General features: G+C 43.7%; 1 protein-coding gene across 3 annotated transcripts in view; it reads left to right on the forward strand.

The window, feature by feature from the left end:
- The first annotated feature begins 476 nt into the window (after window positions 1-476).
- Window positions 477-18,249, forward strand: part of Mtmr14 (myotubularin related protein 14) — a 46,890-nt gene continuing 29,117 nt past the window's right edge. For all 3 annotated transcript variants that reach the window (XM_027931793.3, XM_027931794.3, XM_027931795.3), the window contains exons 1-5: window positions 477-750; window positions 1,976-2,124; window positions 9,433-9,541; window positions 16,255-16,330; window positions 16,667-16,727. In XM_027931793.3, the coding sequence (XP_027787594.1) occupies window positions 595-750; window positions 1,976-2,124; window positions 9,433-9,541; window positions 16,255-16,330; window positions 16,667-16,727 (551 nt within the window). In that variant the 5' untranslated portion in view covers window positions 477-594. The remainder of the gene's footprint in view (window positions 751-1,975; window positions 2,125-9,432; window positions 9,542-16,254; window positions 16,331-16,666; window positions 16,728-18,249) is intronic.

The following is an 18,249-nucleotide window of genomic DNA, read 5'->3' on the forward strand; positions in this document are numbered from 1 at the left end:
ACAGCGCTTTTCATACCTTCTTGATTCCTCCACAAAATAGGGTGTCTTTATAAAATATGGTTGGCCATATAGTGCACTATGCTCATAGGGACGTTGTGAAGCGCAGAGGCAGAAAACTGCTTTATGAAACGCTGTTTTGATATTAGTTACTACTGCTATTATGGTTGCCGAGGCTAATTTGGTGCCTTCCCTTCTCTCTATAATGGTTCATTCCACTTTTCTCCGCTTTCCACCGGTTTCTTCTTACTAGTTCCCGCACTACCCCCTCCCGCCGCAGTCCCGATGGTTCAGCCCGGCTTCCCCGGGGGAAACCCCGTGGGGCGGAGCCCCAGCAGCTGCGAGTGGCTGCGGCCCCCTCCCGGAGACCACTTGGATCGCTCCGCGTCACGGGTGGGCCGGTAGTCGTGGGTAAGGCGCGAGTGCCGGGTTCTGATTGGCCAGGACCAGAGTAAACATCCGGCGGAGTGGGGCGGGGCCGGAAGTGGAAGAAGAAGGCGGCGGCTGAGGCGGTTCGCGAGGTTCCAGAGTAGCAGTCGGTGCCGCCAGGTGCCATGGGCCAGGCTGAGGCGCATTGAGGGGACGTGAGGCTGGACCATGGCTGGCGCCCGGGCCGCCGCCGCCGCCTCGGCAGGGTCCTCAGCCTCTTCAGGCAACCCACCGCCTCAGGAGCCGGGGCTCGGGGAGCTGCTAGAAGAGTTCTCCCGGACTCAGTACCGGGCCAAGGACGGCAGCGGGACGAGCGGCTCTAAGGTGAGCTCGGAGGCACGGAGAACTGGAGCAGACCCCTGTCTTGGGAAGTTAGAAAGGAAAGACTGAGGTCCGAGGGCACAGGAAAGTAGAAGTGGGACCTGTCTGCTGAGGAAGAGGGTAGAGAGGGAACTTCTCCAGGGTCTGGACCCGGAGAGTAAGGGGCGGGCTTAAAAATGAAAAAAAAAAGGAGAAACTAGAATCCGAATGAGCAGCGGAAGGCGGTCTTTTTAGTTTGAGACTAGGGGTTTGGAGGTCAAGGGTCAGAGCTGAGGGTCCTGGAGCAAAGAGAACTAAGGAATGTTATTATCCTGCTTCTGGTGCCTGGGGGATGGGGGTGGTTCAGGGCAAAACCACCACATCTAAGTAAAAATAGGGAGAGGATTCCTCCAGGTCAGAGGTTAGAATGAAAGGGCAGAACCGAGCCAAGAGATGGACTGCCAAGAGATGGACTGCTGAGTTGCCTCCTTATAAGGTCTCAGCATGACTTAGGCCCATCCCTTTCCTTCCCCTATAGAGCAGGAAGACAACCCACACTCCCTCTCTGTTCCTTTATCAAAAGAAGGTCTCAGTTCCTCTCTTTTTTTTTCCCCCTTGGGATTTCCCTCAGACCTTCCACTGCACCTGGGCTTGATGCCGCTCCAGGCCTTCTGATCACTTGTAAACTTCTTGAGATGTATAGACTTATGTTTTTTCCCCCCAATGGACCTTTCTTGAACTGTGAACAAAGTGAACAGCCTTAGGGGGAGCTGTGCCTTCTATTTTTATAAGGAAATGGTGTGTTATTAGACACTGTCTGAAGTTCTTACTGATTACAAGGACTAGAGCTTCAAGGTACTAGTCTAAAGCTGGAGAAGAGGGAATAATCTGTCACCAAGGGTAGGTGATGGGTTAGTGACAGGTTTTGTAATCTAGAGAAAGATATTTTATGTGTTGTCATTTCATTTGAAGCTAATGAAAGTTGTGATCCTACCCCCCAAATGCTGAACACGCACAGTTTTTACATGCAATGTCAATGGGTTTAGGGTCCTTCTTGAAGTATGCCGTGTGGGTTAATGAACATGTAGGGTCTGTGAGCTAGCATCATGATGTCTATTCACAGCACTGAAAAATAATAATAATCACAGAGGCACATGTCGTTCTCAGTGACCTCTCCAAGTAAGGGACCACATAAATATGACCCAGAGAACACCAGAATCTTTTTCATGCTTAAGTCTCCTCTGTGCAGGTTGAGCGCATTGAGAAGAGATGTCTGGAGCTGTTTGGCCGAGACTACTGTTTCAGCGTGATTCCAAATGTGAATGGGGATATCTGTGGTCACTATCCCCGACACATCGTGTTCCTGGAGTATGAGAGTTCTGAGAAGGAGAAAGACACGTGAGCATCATGTGACCATAGTATGCTTGTTGGGAGGTCCTGGAAACTCATCCCTGGGGACAGGAAGTTGTTGCTGGGCAGGGCAGACATACTTTCTTGCCATGTTAAGAATAACTGGCATGTCGGGTGTGGTGGTGCATGCCTGTAATCCCAGGAGCTCTAGAGACTGAGACAGGCGGATCACAAGTTCAAAACCAGCCTCAGCAATGGCGAGGTGCTAAGCAATTCAGTGAGACCCTGTATCTGAATAAAATACAAAAATAGGGATAGGGATGTGGCTCAGTGGTCAAGTACCTCTGAATTCAATCAGTGGTACAAAAAAAAAGAATAATTGGCAAATTATTCTTGGCCAGTTAAGAATAACTTCAGGGTTCAGTAAATTAAGTTGGCAAGTTGTAACAGCATAGAGGAATTGGGAGTCATGACCCTGGATTTCTCTCACTCTTTCTCTAGAGCTCATTGTCCTGAGACATTACATCACACTTCACCTCTCTGAACAAATTCGGTGTTCTTTTCTTTCTTTTTTTTCCAAGAGTATGAGTGGGTGGTGTGCTGTCAAGACAGGCTTAATAGTGTTTGCCATATGTAGCCCTTAAGAACCTCAAGTTTAGAGTGAGAATGCTTGAGTTTATATCCTGGATGCCCCATTTGCTGGCTATCACTAACCCTGGATAAGTTATTTAACTTCTTTTTCCTCAGTTTTCTCATTGGTAATTCCCTGCCTCATCTTAATTAGTGCTTGCAAGGACCAATTAAAATTCTAGAAAAGTTGCTAGTGCTGTTCCTCATGATAAGTAGTGCTAATTCAAGCCTGACATGTTTGTTGTAAGAATTAGAAATAAGAGTTACATTGGTAGGCACCAAGACCTGAGTGTTTTTTGTGGGATAACAATCCACAGGAGAGTAGACATGAAGAGCCTGATGTAGGAGATGCCCTATAGGCAGTCAGTAAATGTTCACAGTTGTTTGACACTAATGACATGACTGAAGTTCAAGGTTTGCTCTAGAGTTTCTTCTCCTAATTTCCCTGCTTGCTACTGATCTTAAGAATCCTTGAAGCCGCTGTCTTATATTTCTGTATGGACAAAATATCAAGATGAATGCTATAGCTGAGTATACAGTGCAACCACTCCTCTATATTAAAGTATGGCCATCTGTGGGCCCGAGAACCTAGTAGAAATGTAGAATCTCAGGTCCCAGGTCTGTTGAACCAGAATCACAACATAACAAGCTGTCCAAGTTATTCAAATACACATTAAGGCTTGAAAGTGCTACTGTAGGCAAACCAAGGAGAATGGTGAATCTGCCTTGTGTGTGTCTGGGAAGACCTTATGGTAGGGGAGCCTTTGCAGCTGCCATTAGAAGGATGACTAGAATTTCTCTGAAGTTCCTTAGGGACTAGCTTATATAGGGTCTTGATCATCAGGCCAAAAGCAGGACTTGTGGATCATGTGTGTTAGTGGTTTTGTAGCAGTATCCCCTGAGCACGCATTAAGAGTACAAATTCTAGGGCTGGGGATGTGGCTCAAGCGGTAGCACGCTCGCCTAGCATGTGTGCGGCCCGGGTTCAATCCTCAGCGCCACATACAAACAAAGATGTTGTGTCCGCCGAAAACTAAAAAAAAATATTAAAAAAAAATTCTCTCTCTCTCTCTCTCTCAAAAAAAAAGAGTACAAATTCTAGCTATACTTGGAGGCACACACCTTAATCCCAGCTACTTGGGAGTCTAAGGCAGGAGAATCAAAAGTTTGAAGCCAGCCTGGAAAACTTAGTGAGACTCTACCTCAAGATTAAAAGAGCTGGGGTTGTGGCTCAGTGGTAGAGTGCCCCTGGGTTCAATCCCTAGTACTACCAAAAAAAAAAAGTACAGATTCTAGAGCCACCCTGGTCCTTCTGAATCAGAGTTTCCAGAATCTGCCTTCTCAGAACTCCCTAGATACTTACATGCTGTAGTACTGCTACTGTGGGCCACAGGGAACCAGAAAATGCTTACAAGCAGAGGAACAGCCTGCTCAGAGGAATTTAAGGAGTAAGCCTTAGTTTCCTCAATCTTACAGTGGGGATTTCTCTTTAAGAGTGCCCGACTCATGAGGTCTGCTGGGGTTCCTAAGTAAATGAATATATTAAGGCCTCTTTATGAAGGTTATAGAAATTATGGTCACCATCCTCTGTGGGGATCTCCAGTCCTAAAGAACTGGGCTTTGTTAAGGCCCCTTATTTATGGTTCTTATCTCTTCCTAACTCCTTCCAGAGTTAGGTAAACTTACCTCCTATGATGCTTTAGCCTACAGTTTCTCAATGAGGACTTTTCTTTTACCTTGTCCTTCCCCTTTTTTCCACTCCCCTCAGGGCTGGCTGGCAGTTTACCTCTATCCTGATGGCATTCTGATATTAAGCCCGGCTCTGTACTCCTGGGATCTTGTTACAATGCAGAATCTGATTTCACTACTTTTGATATGGGCATATTTTCTAACATGCTCCCGGTGATGCCAAATAACAGTAGGTGGAAGAACTTGGTCTTGGTCCCCTCAAAGAAGCTTTTCCTGAAAGGCAAACAAGTTCATTGCTGATTCAGTCTAGCTCTTAAAGGGAAGGAAACTAATATTTATTGACAGGCTACTGGTTGGTAGGTGTTAGGGTCTCATACATTATGCTGCATCCCCCAAGAAGACAGTATTGTCCCATTCTGCAGAGAAAGTTGAAGCCCAAAGAGGCAACTTGCCTCTGCTCAAGATTACCAAGGTGGTACATGGAATGGGGTTAAAAGCTGGGTTTCCTGACTTCTGCTCTGCCTTTTCTGCTTGTCTGCCTTTTTTTTCTTTCACCCTCACCTTGTCTAGCAGGGCCTTATTCTCCAGGCCGGGACTACTGTACATCATCTTCACTCTAGAGGAGTTACTGGAGTTTGATTTTACTTTTTACTCTTTGCAAGGCCTCATACTAGTTATTGAGGTTATTTGGGCGGGGGGAGTGATGCCTATTTGTTGGAGGGGAAGGACTAGAATTGTTTGCTTCTTTACATTTGGTTTTGGTATTACTGTTATACTAGCTTAGACTGAGTTAAAAATGGTAGAACTGGATTCAGGAAGTGGTTTGGTCTTGATAGTGAACCTCCGTAACTCTGTTCATTGTCTAGGAATAGAAGCCTGGTCCAGGGTCTCTGGACATGTGATTGTCAGCAAGTGTTCATGGAGCTGCTACAGTGTAGTAGGCCCCAGGAATCCAGCCAGAGGCCAGATAGATGAAGTCCTTACCCTTAGGTCTGGGGATAACAGAAAAATAAGCAGTAACCGTATAATAAGAACCGGAGTAAGGGGAAGTACAGATGAGGGTCTAGGGGACAGTGGCTAAAACCCTTGGCTCAGTGGCCGCCTGCTGTGGTTTGGAAGTCAGTTGCCCTGTTTACCTGTTCTGTGGCCTTGGGCTAGTGATTTCACAGTAACATGTTTTATCTGTAAATGGGGCTAATGACATTAAATAGTAGTAGCAGTAACATTTACCTCAGGAAGTTTGGGGCATGTGTAGAAGGGACAGTCAACATAGTTTGGGAAGTGTGGGGGGTGTTGTGTGAAGGTTTGCCATTGGAAGTTAAGTGACAACAACTTTTTCTTCTTTACTTGAAAATAGTTTTATTTGTGTGTAAATGATACTGAAGAAATATAAAATTCAGCTGGGTGTGGTGGTGCATATAAAATCCAACTTGGGAGGCTGAGGCAGGAGAATCCCAAGTTCAAGGCCACCCTCACCAACTTGGTGAGACCCTGTCTCAAAATAGAAGGAGCTGGGGAGGGGGTGTCTCAATGGTTAAACACTCCTGGGTTCAATCCTCAGTACCAAAAATAAGTAAGTAAGTAAATAAATAAATAATTAAATAAAAAATTAAAATCTAAAGAAACCTCACTCCTTGGTAACATCTTGCCAGAAATTTCAGTGCATATTTTGCAGACATAAATGTGTAAGTCTACATTTATTCATTCACATATGAGTATCATGTGCCAGATACAGCTTACTGCTTAGCACTGCCATAAAAAGACAAGAGTTAATAAAAATAAAAACAGGAACTATTGCGAGAACAGAAATTGCTTTGGTTCTTTGAGTGGGGAAACCAGGCAAATAAACCATTAGCTAACCTAAGAAGAAAAAAATGTGTCTTTACATTTAAAGATAGTTCAAAGCCCTTGAGAGGGAAACAGGTGTATTTTCCACTTGGAATTAAGGAGGGTTTGCTGAGTGAGAAGTAAGGAGAATAAAACGCAGTTTTAAGGCATTTAGGATTCAGAGGGAGTTACTGGTATGAGCGAGCGAGAGGCAGCTGCAACAGGTAGAGCTGACCAGGTGGAGAAAAGATTCTGGAGCACCCTGTGGATGGGAAAAGGGGTGCTAAGTACAGGACTGTACTTGCTCTATTGGATATTCTTAGAGTCAGAGTTTAATGAGACAGTTGTCTTGTTAGACTGAGGTGTCTTTTTATTTCATGGGTACACTGAGTGAGGGAGGACAATAACATTCAGGTGCTTGGGGCTGGCTGGCTCTGTGCCACCCTATAGGCACTTAGCAAAGGTACCCCAGGATCTGTAGGTTGTTCATTCTTCCCTCTTCCTTCAACAACAACAAAAAATTTTAGTTAATAAAAATTGTATCTTGGGGCTGGGGATGTGGCTCAAGTGGTAGCGCATTCGCCTGGCATGCATGAGGCACTGGGTTCGACCCTGGGCACCACATAAAAATAAAATAAAGATATTATGTCCACCTAAAAACTAAAAAAAAAAAATATATATTTAAAAAGGGGCTGGGGATGTGACTCAAGTGGTAGCACACTCACCTAGCATGTGTGAAGCATTGGATTTCATTCTTAGCACCACATAAAAATAAAATAAAGATATTGTGTCCACCTAAAACTAAAAAATAAATATTTAAAAAATATATATATATTTTTTAAAAAATTGTATCTTAAGGACTAGGGTTGTAGCTCAGTGGTTGTGCGCTTGCTTTGCATGGTGAGGCACTGCATTTGATCCTCAGCACCACACAAATAAATAAATAAAACAAAGATATTTGTCCATCTACAACTAAAAAAAAAAAAAAGTTGTATCTTAAATTGGACCTCACAGAAAAATACACATTGGAAACCCTCTTATCTCCTTTCCAAAATCACTGAAACTGTTTTAAAAATCATATATATATGTATACACACACACACAAGTGATTGAACCCAGGTATGCTTAAACACTCAGACACATCCCCAGCTCATTTTATTTTTCATTTTGAGGGAAGGTCTCACTAAGTTGTTTAGGGCCTTCCTAAGTTGCTGACACTGCTCTTGAACTTGTGATCCTCCTTCCTCAGCCTGCTAAATCACTGGGATTGCAGGCATGTGCCACCATACTGACAAAATCTCTTAAACTATTGATCCTCTTTTTAACTTCAATTTCAGACCCTACCACTTGTTAGTTTTTATATTGCTAAGTCACAGTTTGGAATAAAAATAAATACAATTTTACAAAGAATTCAACATTTTTTTTCCAAGCCAAGTCAAGTTTCTTTATTTGAGTCTTTAGGACAAAATATTTGTAAAAGACATATCTAATAAAGGGCTCTTAAAATATATAAAGAACTCTTAAAACTCAAAAATAAGAAAACAAACAACCTGTCAGGCATATACCATGTCCATAATCCCAACTACTCCAGAGGCTGAGGCAGGAACATCACAAGTTCAAGGCCAACCCTGGGCAATCAGCAATGGTTTTTTTTTTAATTTTTAATATTTATTTTTTAGTTTTCAGTGTACATGACATCTTTATTTGTATGTGGTGCTGAGGATTGAACCCAGCGCCCTGCGCATGCCAGGCGAGCACGCTACCACTTGAGCCACATCCCCAGCCCAATCAGCAATATTTTTAAAACTATTTTTATTAACTTCAACAGCATCCAGATTCATGTAATTAAGGAACCACAGATATGGGAGTTGCTGACTAAATTCTCCTCAAACAGTTATCTGGGTACATGTGTCCATGAGGAGCCATACAATGACAAGGATCCCTAGAAGGATTGAAATGTGAAAGGAATTAAACCCTTATAGGGCTTGGTCTGAAAAGCATTATTTTTTTTTCCTGCACTACTGGGGATTGAACCCAAGGGCATTCTACATCTGAGCCATATTCCTAGCCCTTTTTCTTTTATTTAGAGATGGTGTCTGGGGCTGGAATTGTGGCTCAGCAGTTGAGCGCTCGCCTAGCATGTGAGGCCCTGCATTTGATCCTCAACACCACATAAAAATAAATAAATAAGGGTACTGTGCCAACTACAACAAATAAATAAGTAAATAAATACATAAATACATAAATAAATATTTAGAAACAGTGTCTGGCTAAGATGCCCAGGCTGGCCTCTAATTTGAGATACTTCAGCCTCAGCCCCTCAAGTTGCTAGGATTAGAGTATGTGCCACCACACATGACTAAGCTCAGCTCTTTTAAGGAGGGAATATGAGCCCCTTTCTTCCCTTCTATGTGTGTACTTGGATAGCTGGCAAAGCTTCCTGCTCTAACTTTTCTGCCTCTTGTCTCTGTCACTGCCAGAAATTCTGACTAACTGGTCTAGGTCCTCTGCTACCTGATGGTACTGAGGATAGACCCTTATTTTAGGGAAATGTGATTTTGTGTGAGTGTGACTTGCTGGAGCTCATTTTTAAACCTGAATCTTTCACATTCTAGGAGCTCCCTTACAGAACCTGGTGTATTACATCTCTTGTGCCATAGGTAGCTTTTCTTTTGCTTTCTTTGCCCAGCATTTTATACACTTTTGACTCTTTGGACACTTAAAGATGGTTGCAGTGAAACTGGCTGGCACATGAACTGTAATCTCATCTTGCTCCCTAAAAGATCACAATTATGGCCTTGTGGTTTCCAGAGTCTTACCCTGGAAGTGAAGTAGTATGGCCTTGTGGTTTCCAGAGTCTATAGGTACTAGGTCTTACCCTGGAAGTGAGATAGTAGACACTTTAGACATAGTCATCTGTCAATTTCCTATGTATATTTCTGTTTTTTACATATTATGTCTTCATTCTTTTTTTTTTTTTTAATCATCAAGGTTCTGAAATCAGGATAACTTTAATACCTACAATTAGCACTTTTTTTCTCACCCTAGCACTTTTCTTCTCAACTTAATATATCAATGATCTAAAATTTAAGAATTAATAGCATTTATTAGCTCTCCAGTGAGTATTCTTATACATGTATATAGACCTTTTGCCCGTGGCAAAGTGCCCATGTGGAAGCCAGTCTGACCTGCCTCTTGCCTTTGTGTTAGGTTTCAGAGCACCGTGCAAGTGAGCAAGCTGCAAGACCTCATCAATCGCAGCAAGATGGCCAGGTGCAGAGGACGGTTCGTCTGCCCAGTAATCTTGTTCAAAGGCAAGGTAAGGCCTATCCCACATCCCCATGCTCTGAGACCCTCTTCTGGAGTAACTGGTTTCATACAAATGTAGTGTCTTTTTGTTCTCTGCCAGCCAAGGGTGGGATGGTTATTGTATCTGGTGCTGTCAGAAGCAGGCCAGAGAAACAGATCGCTTCTGATTCAAGGATGATTTCAGCTAGGGAAGGAATCTTTACAGCCCCACCTTATGTTCTGCCCTTTTATCTGTTTGGACAGTTAAAGAAAGTTTTATAGCCATGTAGACCATGAACCTTCATCTCACCCTTCTCCTTGAAAGATTAGATTGAGACTCTGGTACTTATTGCTTGTGCAGGGCCTCAGTTTACTTTACTAGGAAAGGAGGATAATAATCATACCAGCATTAACGGTTATAGAGTAGATTAAATCAAATGAGATCAGACATCATGGTTTTTTCATTCCTTCAGTCATGCAGTTAACAAATTGTACATAGCACCAGCCAGTTTCAGGCCCTGAGATGTGTCAGCTTGTGAAGTAGACAAAATCCTTACTCTCATGGAGCTTATGTTCTAATGGCTACAATTAAATTGGCTTCCTAATGTGGTCTCATTTTTGCTACTGGGGATTAAATCCAGGGGTGATTAACCACTGAGCCACATCCCCAGCACTTATTATTATTATTATTATTATTATTATTATTGATATTATTATTTTTAAATTTTGAAAAAGGATCTCACTAAGTTGCTGAGGCTAGCCTTGTACTTACAGCCTTCCTCCTCATCCTCCTGAGATGCTGGGATTACAGGTGTGTGCGGGGAACATCCAAATGAAACAAAAGGCTCAGAGTGGTTAAGTAACTTCCCCAAGTTTATTTTACATAGCACAAGAGCTGGTATTTGAACCTATCTTCAATACCATAGTGCAGATGAAGGTCATTTGGTGTGGTGTAAGGGGAACTCAACAAAGAGAGTTTTGTGATGTGGACTGACAGATTGACCAGTGGCCTCTAGAGAGTCGTGTGGCTTGAGAGTGTTGGAGGACAAGTAGGATGCTTACTGATAAAAGGGGTAGGAGGTTGTCCCAAGCAGGTAATGCAGCACTGGAGAAAGCATGGAGGTGCAAAGGAGCCTTCATGACTAGAAAAGAGAGTATTCTCTTCTCCAAGCAGAGAGTGGAAGGGATTGAATGAGTGAGGCCAAATGCTGCCAGTGCAGAGAGCCTGGAAGAGGGAGGGAAACAGGAGTGCAGCCTATGCAGCAAATCTCTGAGTGCCACACTCTGTCCAGTAGTGCACAGCCTGCAGCTGTAGTTACCCAGCCTGATTGACCTAAGCAGTGGGGAGGAGAGTGTGTGTTGGCCTAGTCCTGGTGTACCTTTTTTTGTGTAGCAAAAGGGCAGGTGAGAAAGGGAGGTAGAAAAGAAGTTTCTGTTGAAGACTTTTTAGGGCAAAAGTATATGTGGACACTAGGTCTCAGAAATTGATCTTCATATAGCTGTTTGATACCACTTTAGAAAGTTTTTGTGTTTAGAAGTTACGGGGTCTCCAGTTTACAGATCATTGCTCTGTGGATCACAGTGCATGTCACTAGAAATAGGAAATACTTGAACCAGTGTTTGCTCCACAGAACAGCAGTGTAAGGATACACTTGTGAAAAGCATTTCATCAAATAAGGAGAAATACTATATGGTAGAGCTGGCTTAATCTCTGACGTCCAGATTTATAAAATTCGTTGGCGGACTGGGGATGTGACATGGCAGTAGTGTACTTGCCTAGCATGCACAAGGCTCTGGGTTTGATTCCCAGTATCACTAAATGGATGAATGAATAAATTTTTAAAAATGCATTGGTATACATATAGTGACAGAGTTTAGACTCTAAGAAGTCCCTCAGTGAAGATACCCATGTGGCTCTGGCTCTGTCTATTCTGGAATTCCTCTTTGTTCTGTGGATCATGTGACAGGAACTTTGCTGAATGCATTTGGGAAATGCCATGTTAAATAGTTCCAGATTCTTGAGATTTACCCTGGAAGGGGAGTTGTCTGGCAGATGGATAGCCCCTAGATTTCAGATGGGCTGTGAGGAAAGAGCCCTAGGCTAATAGATCACAGAGATGGCAATGAATTTCTACCAGGGAGTTTGTTGTGCAAGATAAGCCTGAGGAGCTTTTGGCATCCTAGATGTTCACAAGGGCTTTGTGGTTAGTTCTGCTTTCTTCTCCCTTTGCACTTTCACATCCCAGCAGTGTGATGCTATTTTTCTCTTCACTTTCCTTCTTCTTAGCTCCCACCAAGTCAGTGCCTAACACCTGTGTGCATGTATTTTTGTTTTGATTATGTGGTGCAACATCTGTTTTGCCATGTTATAATTCCATTGGGCAGAGGCCTTGTCTCCTTGCTATCCACTGGCACCTGTCTCCCTGCTATCCACTGGCAGACTGTCTGGCATGTAAGTGCATGCTTGGCAGGAAGATGTGGCTCTGAATCAAATAGTAGTGGTCCTTCAATTAGGCTCTAGAGAGAGAGATGAACAAAATGGTCCTTGGGGCTGACAAAGTAGGAAAGGCATTTGGAGGGAAATTAGAAAGGACAGGAGCATAGGGCTGCTGTTATGAGCTGGGGACCTGCTTCTCAGATGAGTGGCTCACAGCAGGCACTTGTAACTCGTTCCAAGGGTGGCAGTATAATAATCAACGTTACTTTTGGAGCACCTTCTTTTCCCAGTGTAGGGAAGGGAGAGAGGTATAAAATACTTGCTCCCTGCTTCCTTCAGAACTCGGTTCAGTGTGCTACTGTGACTAAGGAAGTAAATGTTTGATTTTATTTCATTTCGTTCAAATTAAATTAGTGTGAAAGCAATGTAAAAAGAGTTTTTTGTTTATTTGGTTGGTTAAAATGAACTTTATGGCTGGGCACAGTGGCACAGGCCTATAATCCCAGTGACTTAGGAGGCTGAGGCAGGAGAATCACAAGTTCAAAGCCAGCCTCAGCAACTTAGCTAGCTCCTAAGCAATTTAGCGAGACACTGTATCAAAATAAAAAAAAGATGGTAATATGGCTCAATGCTTAATTGTCCCTGTGTAGAATCCCTGGTAGCAAAAAAAGAAAAAGAAAAGAAACTTTTTTGGGGCTGGAGATGTAGCTCAGTGGTAGGGAACCCCTATGTTCAATCCCCTTAAAAAAAAACTAGGACAATTCTATCTTTCTTTTTTTTTTTTTTTTTTGTACTGGGGATTGAACTCAGGAGCACTGGGCTACTGAGCTGCATCCCCAGCCCTATTTTGTATTTTATTTAGAGACAGGGTCTCACTGAGTTGCTTAGCATCTTGCTTTTGCTGAGGCTGGCTTTAAACTTGTGATCCTTCTGCTTCAGCCTCCTGAGCCACTGGGATTACAGGTGTGTGTCACTGTACCTGGCTTCATCTTTTCTCTTGTTTTCTCCCTTAAGAGGTAGGACACAGGTCAGTCACTTTTATTTTTTTGCTGGGTTTTTTTTTTTTTTTTTTTTTGGTGGTGCTGGGGACTGAACTCAAGACCTCATGCATGTTAAGCACATGCTTTACTACTGAGCTACAGCGCCAGCCCAGTCACTTTTATTTTGTTTGCCAAAGTTATTTATTAGATTAACAGATTCTTGAGTGCTATTCTACATGTAGAATTGGAGGCCATTTCTAATTAGGTAACTGAAGAGCATTCGTAGTGTGTCTTGTTAAGGTGCAGAAATGATGGATCATGACTTAGAGTCATTAGGCTTTGGAGCAGGCATTTCGAGTTAGACTCTACCATGGTAGAGTAGACCTTCTGCCACTTGAGGCCTTTCTGAAGAGTTTGGTACTCACTCAGGAACTTAGCCAACTCACTTTTTCTTCTCTATCTGACTGTGAGTGTGTCCTGATAGGCCAGGTCTGGCTGAATGGCTATCCAAAAAGACAAGGACAACAGAAGGGGTTTGGGAGAAGAATGGGAAGCAAGAAGAAGGTCTGAATGCTCAACAACCAAAGAGATGATTTGTAACTACTCTGAAAAGATTTAACAGATAAATTCAAAGGAAAGTGAGGCAGATCCCAGCAGTTGAGATGAGGGTGGAGGGTGAGTATGACCTGTGCCAGATGGATGGCTGCACCCCTCCTGTCACCCTACTCATAGGGATAAGAAATCTCCTCCATGGGAGTCTTGGGGGTTCTCTACCTGGGGATTGGCCCTCTCTGCTGAAGTTCTCCACCTTGCTTCTCCAAATTACTTGGCTGATTTTTAAAAAAAATTTTTTTTTGTAGTTATAGATGGACAGAATGCCTTATTTTATTTATTTATTTTTATGTGGTGCTGAGGATCGAACCCAGTGCCTCCTGCATGCTAGGCAAGCACTCTGCCACTGAGCTACAGCCCCAGACCCTACTTGGCTCATCTTAACAAAGAGCTGGGCTGAGTTCCTTGATGGACAAAGCTCTGGAAATGTAGGTAAACTGTGGTATGTATGTTTTTTTTGTTTTGCTTTGGAGATAATTGATAATTTTTATCAGTTTTCTGTTTTTGTTTTTGTTTTATTAAGGATTAAACCTAGGGCTGTTTTACCACTGCCACATCCCCAGTCCTTTTTATTTTGAGGCAGGGTTTTGCTAAGTTGCCCTGGCTGGCCTTGAGCTTGCAGTCCTCTTTCCTCAGCCTCTTGAATCACTAGGATTATGTGTCTCTCTACCCAGCAGTTTTCATCAGATTTTTAAAGAGGTTTTAGATCCAGAAAAAGTTCGGTGAGGGTGAGGCCCCTCACTTCTGTCCAGCCCTAGATCTTCTCCATAGGCTTCCAGGCCAACCTCCGTATGAGGAAGGGTTGACAGGTAAGTGCATGCTCAGTGAGAAGATGCTGCTCTGGATAAAGCAGTAGTGGTCCCAGGCTATGATGAGGGGAGCCAGATGAACCAAGATAATCTTTGGAGCTGAAGTAGTGGGAAAGGAAGAGATATAAATAGGTCAAAGCACCCAGCCTCCCAGGTGGGATGCAGGCTGCTTTCTATTGCCTGCTCCCACCCCCAGGGAGATCAGAAGATGATAGTGGTTCCCATGCACATCTTTTTTCTGTAGCAGCAAACTCTTTCCTCCCCTTATCTTATAGGAAGAGAAGAAGAAGCCTTTAGATAGTATTTTGGCCATTTGTAGATATCTGTGTTTTTTGGTGGTGGTGGTGGTGGGGTACTGGGCATTGAACTCAGGGGCATTCAACCACTGAGCCACATCCCCAGCACCATTTTGTATCCCTGAGTTCCTTAGTGCCTTGCCTTTGCTGGGGCTGGCTTTGAAGTCGTGATCCTCCTGCCTCAGCCTTCCAAGCCACTGGGATTACAGGCGTGTGCCACCACACCCATCTGTCTCCTTCGTTTTTGTTGTGGTTGTTCATTAGTTTTTTTCCCAGTGCTATGAGTCAAAACCCAGGCCCTTACTTACATGCTAGGTAAGCATTCTACCATTGAACCACATTCCCTAGCCCACTTTGCATCTCCAGATTGTTGACTTCTGCTCTTTTCTCACAGCTTCTCCACTCTCTACCATCCTGGGGCTGTGTTCTCCCAGCCTTTTGCCAACCTGCAGATTCCTCATCTCTTGGAACCTCCTCCCATTCTCCCCAACTCTACTGGATCTTATCAGATACAATTTATTTGAAGGAGTGGACTTACATTTAAATACTGAAGTACACATGGTTCCCTAGTTTCTGAAATTCTCTAACTCTTAAAATGATTCCTTCAGTGATAAGGAAAAAAGCAAAATAATATCTCAGCACAATAATAGGACCATAATTCCCCCCCCCCCTTTTTTTTTCTTCCTTTTTTGTGCTACTGGAGATTGAACCCAGGGGTCCTGTACCACTAAGCTACATCCCTTTATTTTGTATTTTGAGACAGGACCTCATAGGCCTTTAATTTGCAATCCTGCCTGAGCCTCAGTCACTGTGATTACAGGCACATGCCACTGGATCCAGCAATAATTTCTTCTTTTAAAAGTTGCAAAAAAGTATAGCTGAGTGGCAGAGTGCTCATAGAGTGTGCATGAATCCCTTGGTTCCCTCCAGAGCTCCATAAAACAAGCCAAAAAGCCACCAAATATTTGTTCCTTAAATATCCTCCCTGCATTGTGTTCCTTCATTCTAAAAAGTTCCAAGTAATAAGCACACAGACTTTGGAGGTAGTTGGTTTTGGATCAAGGAGCATCTTACCCTTTATTTTATGACCTTGTTCATTCCTTAGCCTCCTGTGCCTATTTCTCTTTTCCTCATCAGTGAAGTAATAGCAGTGCCACCTACCAGCCATACCTTCCTCATGGGCTGGTTGTAAAAGTTCAGTGAGAAAATGCATGAATCTTTCAGTACTTTGTGTACTATACCCAGTAAATCTGGAGAGGTAAAGTGGGCCTCTGGAAAACTATAGAATACTATGGGCCAGGGAATGTGGTTCAGTGGTAGAGTGCTTGCTTAGCATATGCTTAGGTACACACAGACCAGCCACCAAATGTCCATTACTTTTGGTAACACTTTGGTGCCTCAGATTTGAGGGGAAGCCTCTAAATAAGACTGTGTATTAAGTTCCAGGCATCCTTGAGACTGGCTGTGGTAGCCTTGATGCTGATAAAAACTTTGGGGAATACACCTTGACCCATTTTGCTCACCTAGAAGAATCCAGAGCTCAGGCCTTCCTTCAGTTGATTATACTTCAGAAAACCAGCTGACTCTGAACATGTTGTTTTGTCTCCCAGCACATTTGCAGGTCAGCCACGCTGGCTGGATGGGGGGAGCTTTATGGACGCTCTGGCTACAACTATTTTTTCTCAGGTGAGTTATAAGCAGCCTTCTCTGGGACTAAGAATGAGAATCTAGTCCTAGAGTCTGGCTGCCATGGTCACAGTGGTGTAAGGAGGTGTAAGTGAGCTGGGTGGAAACCAGGGCATTCCTTTCTTCAGGGACCAGGAGACGGCAGGAATGCTCTTCAGAGGTAAAGCACACTGTGAGACTCATGGGCACATGGTGCTGGGAGAGAGACGTGAGGACTGTCCATGGGGTAGAGACAGGTGGTTCATCCAGGCTTGGCACTGTGGGAAGGAGGCTAGTCAGGAAGCCTTTGCGTGGAAGCCACCTGCCTCTGTGCTGACAGACTGCTTTCTCTGGCAGGGGGTGCAGATGATGCCTGGGCAGATGTGGAGGACGTCACAGAAGAGGATTGTGCTCTTCGGTCAGTGCTATACGGTGGTGTGTAGAGACTTGGTTGGGGATGGGGTGTCTCACCAGTGGCAGCCATGCTTATACTGACAGTGTGTCATCAACCTTGGTCTCTGTGAGTGGATTGCTCTTTCCTCTCTTCTACCAAGTCCATGCCTTGAAATAGTGCTGTTGAAGTCTGTTCAGTAGTTTCATCCCAAAGCTGCCTAATGAATGCCTGATCAGTCTACAGCTGGAATAAACAAACATCAGGATCTCAGACAGAAGGTCACACCCCTGGGGTTCCTGGAACTGCAGGTCTGAGATAGGCCCCAGACATCTGTATTTGTTGTTGTTTTTACTAGCATTGAACCTAGGGACGCTTTACCACTGTGCCGCATACCTAGCCTTTTTAATTTTTATTTCAAGACAGGGTGTCACTAAGTTGAATAGGGCCTCGCTAATTGCTGAGGCTGGCCTCCAACTTGTGATTCTCCTGCTTCAGCTTCCTGAGTTGCTGGGATTAAGGAGTGAGCCTCTATGCCCAGCTACCCTGTGTTTTAAAGCCCCATAGAGATTCCATTGTGCAGTTAGGGTGCCAGATCCCAACCTGTCAGGTGTCACATAGCACAGGGAGGGGGCAACACTTCCCACAGAATCCTTGTATCCCAACCTGGAAGATACATGCAGTGACTAGAAGTCCCACAACTGCATGATTGTTGCCTTGAAAAGAGCTTGATACAAATCAGTGTTTTGAGGGAGTGTGTTGGTTCACACTCTTCCTGTCCCCTTCAAATTTTTATCTATCTATCTACCTATTTATTTATTTATTTGTGGTGCTACCCAGAGCCTTGTGCATGTGAGGTAAGCACTCTACCAACTGAGCTATGTCCGCAGCTCTCAATTTTTTTTTTTTTTAAATAGCAGTATAAGATATTTTAGAAAATCACCTTTGCATGGTTGGCACCACGTGGCAAGTCTGTAACTTGTGTGAAGCGTCTCTGGAATGCATGTGAACACTCTAGTAAGGTCAGCTGCCCAAATCATGGATTGGTGCGGGAAAAGTCATCTTGCTTTGCCCCAGTTTTGCCCAGTAGCTCTGAAAGCAGTGGCTTTGGCTTGTGCACAAGAATGTTTGGCTCTCCCCACTCAAGATCAGGTGACCTCTGCCTCAGCCAGGTCATTGGCAGCATTCACTGTTGGTAAAGAGACTGCTAGGGCCACAAAGCAGTGGACATTAAAAACTAAATGTGATGGCGGGACCTACTTTTTATACTTCTGTCTGTATCTGCATGGCTGATCAGAAGGTAGCCTGGGGATTAGAAAAATGTTATCTTTCTGCTTGCTTCATAGGCTTGCTAAGTACAGAGAATTTACTTGCTAGTATTTCACAATCACTTGATAAAATAGCTCTACAAAGTCTCTCTCTCTCCAAGAATTTCAATCTGTTATATTATGAGTGAGGCATGTGGCTAAAAATGGTCCTAAATGGGGGAAAGGGAGGGGGTAGAGGAAGATCAACTCTAATGGAAGCTCAAGGACTATCAGCCACCAGC

The sequence above is a fragment of the Marmota flaviventris genome, chromosome 20 (genome assembly GCF_047511675.1).
Source record: "Marmota flaviventris isolate mMarFla1 chromosome 20, mMarFla1.hap1, whole genome shotgun sequence".
NCBI classification, from domain to species: domain Eukaryota; kingdom Metazoa; phylum Chordata; class Mammalia; order Rodentia; family Sciuridae; genus Marmota; species Marmota flaviventris.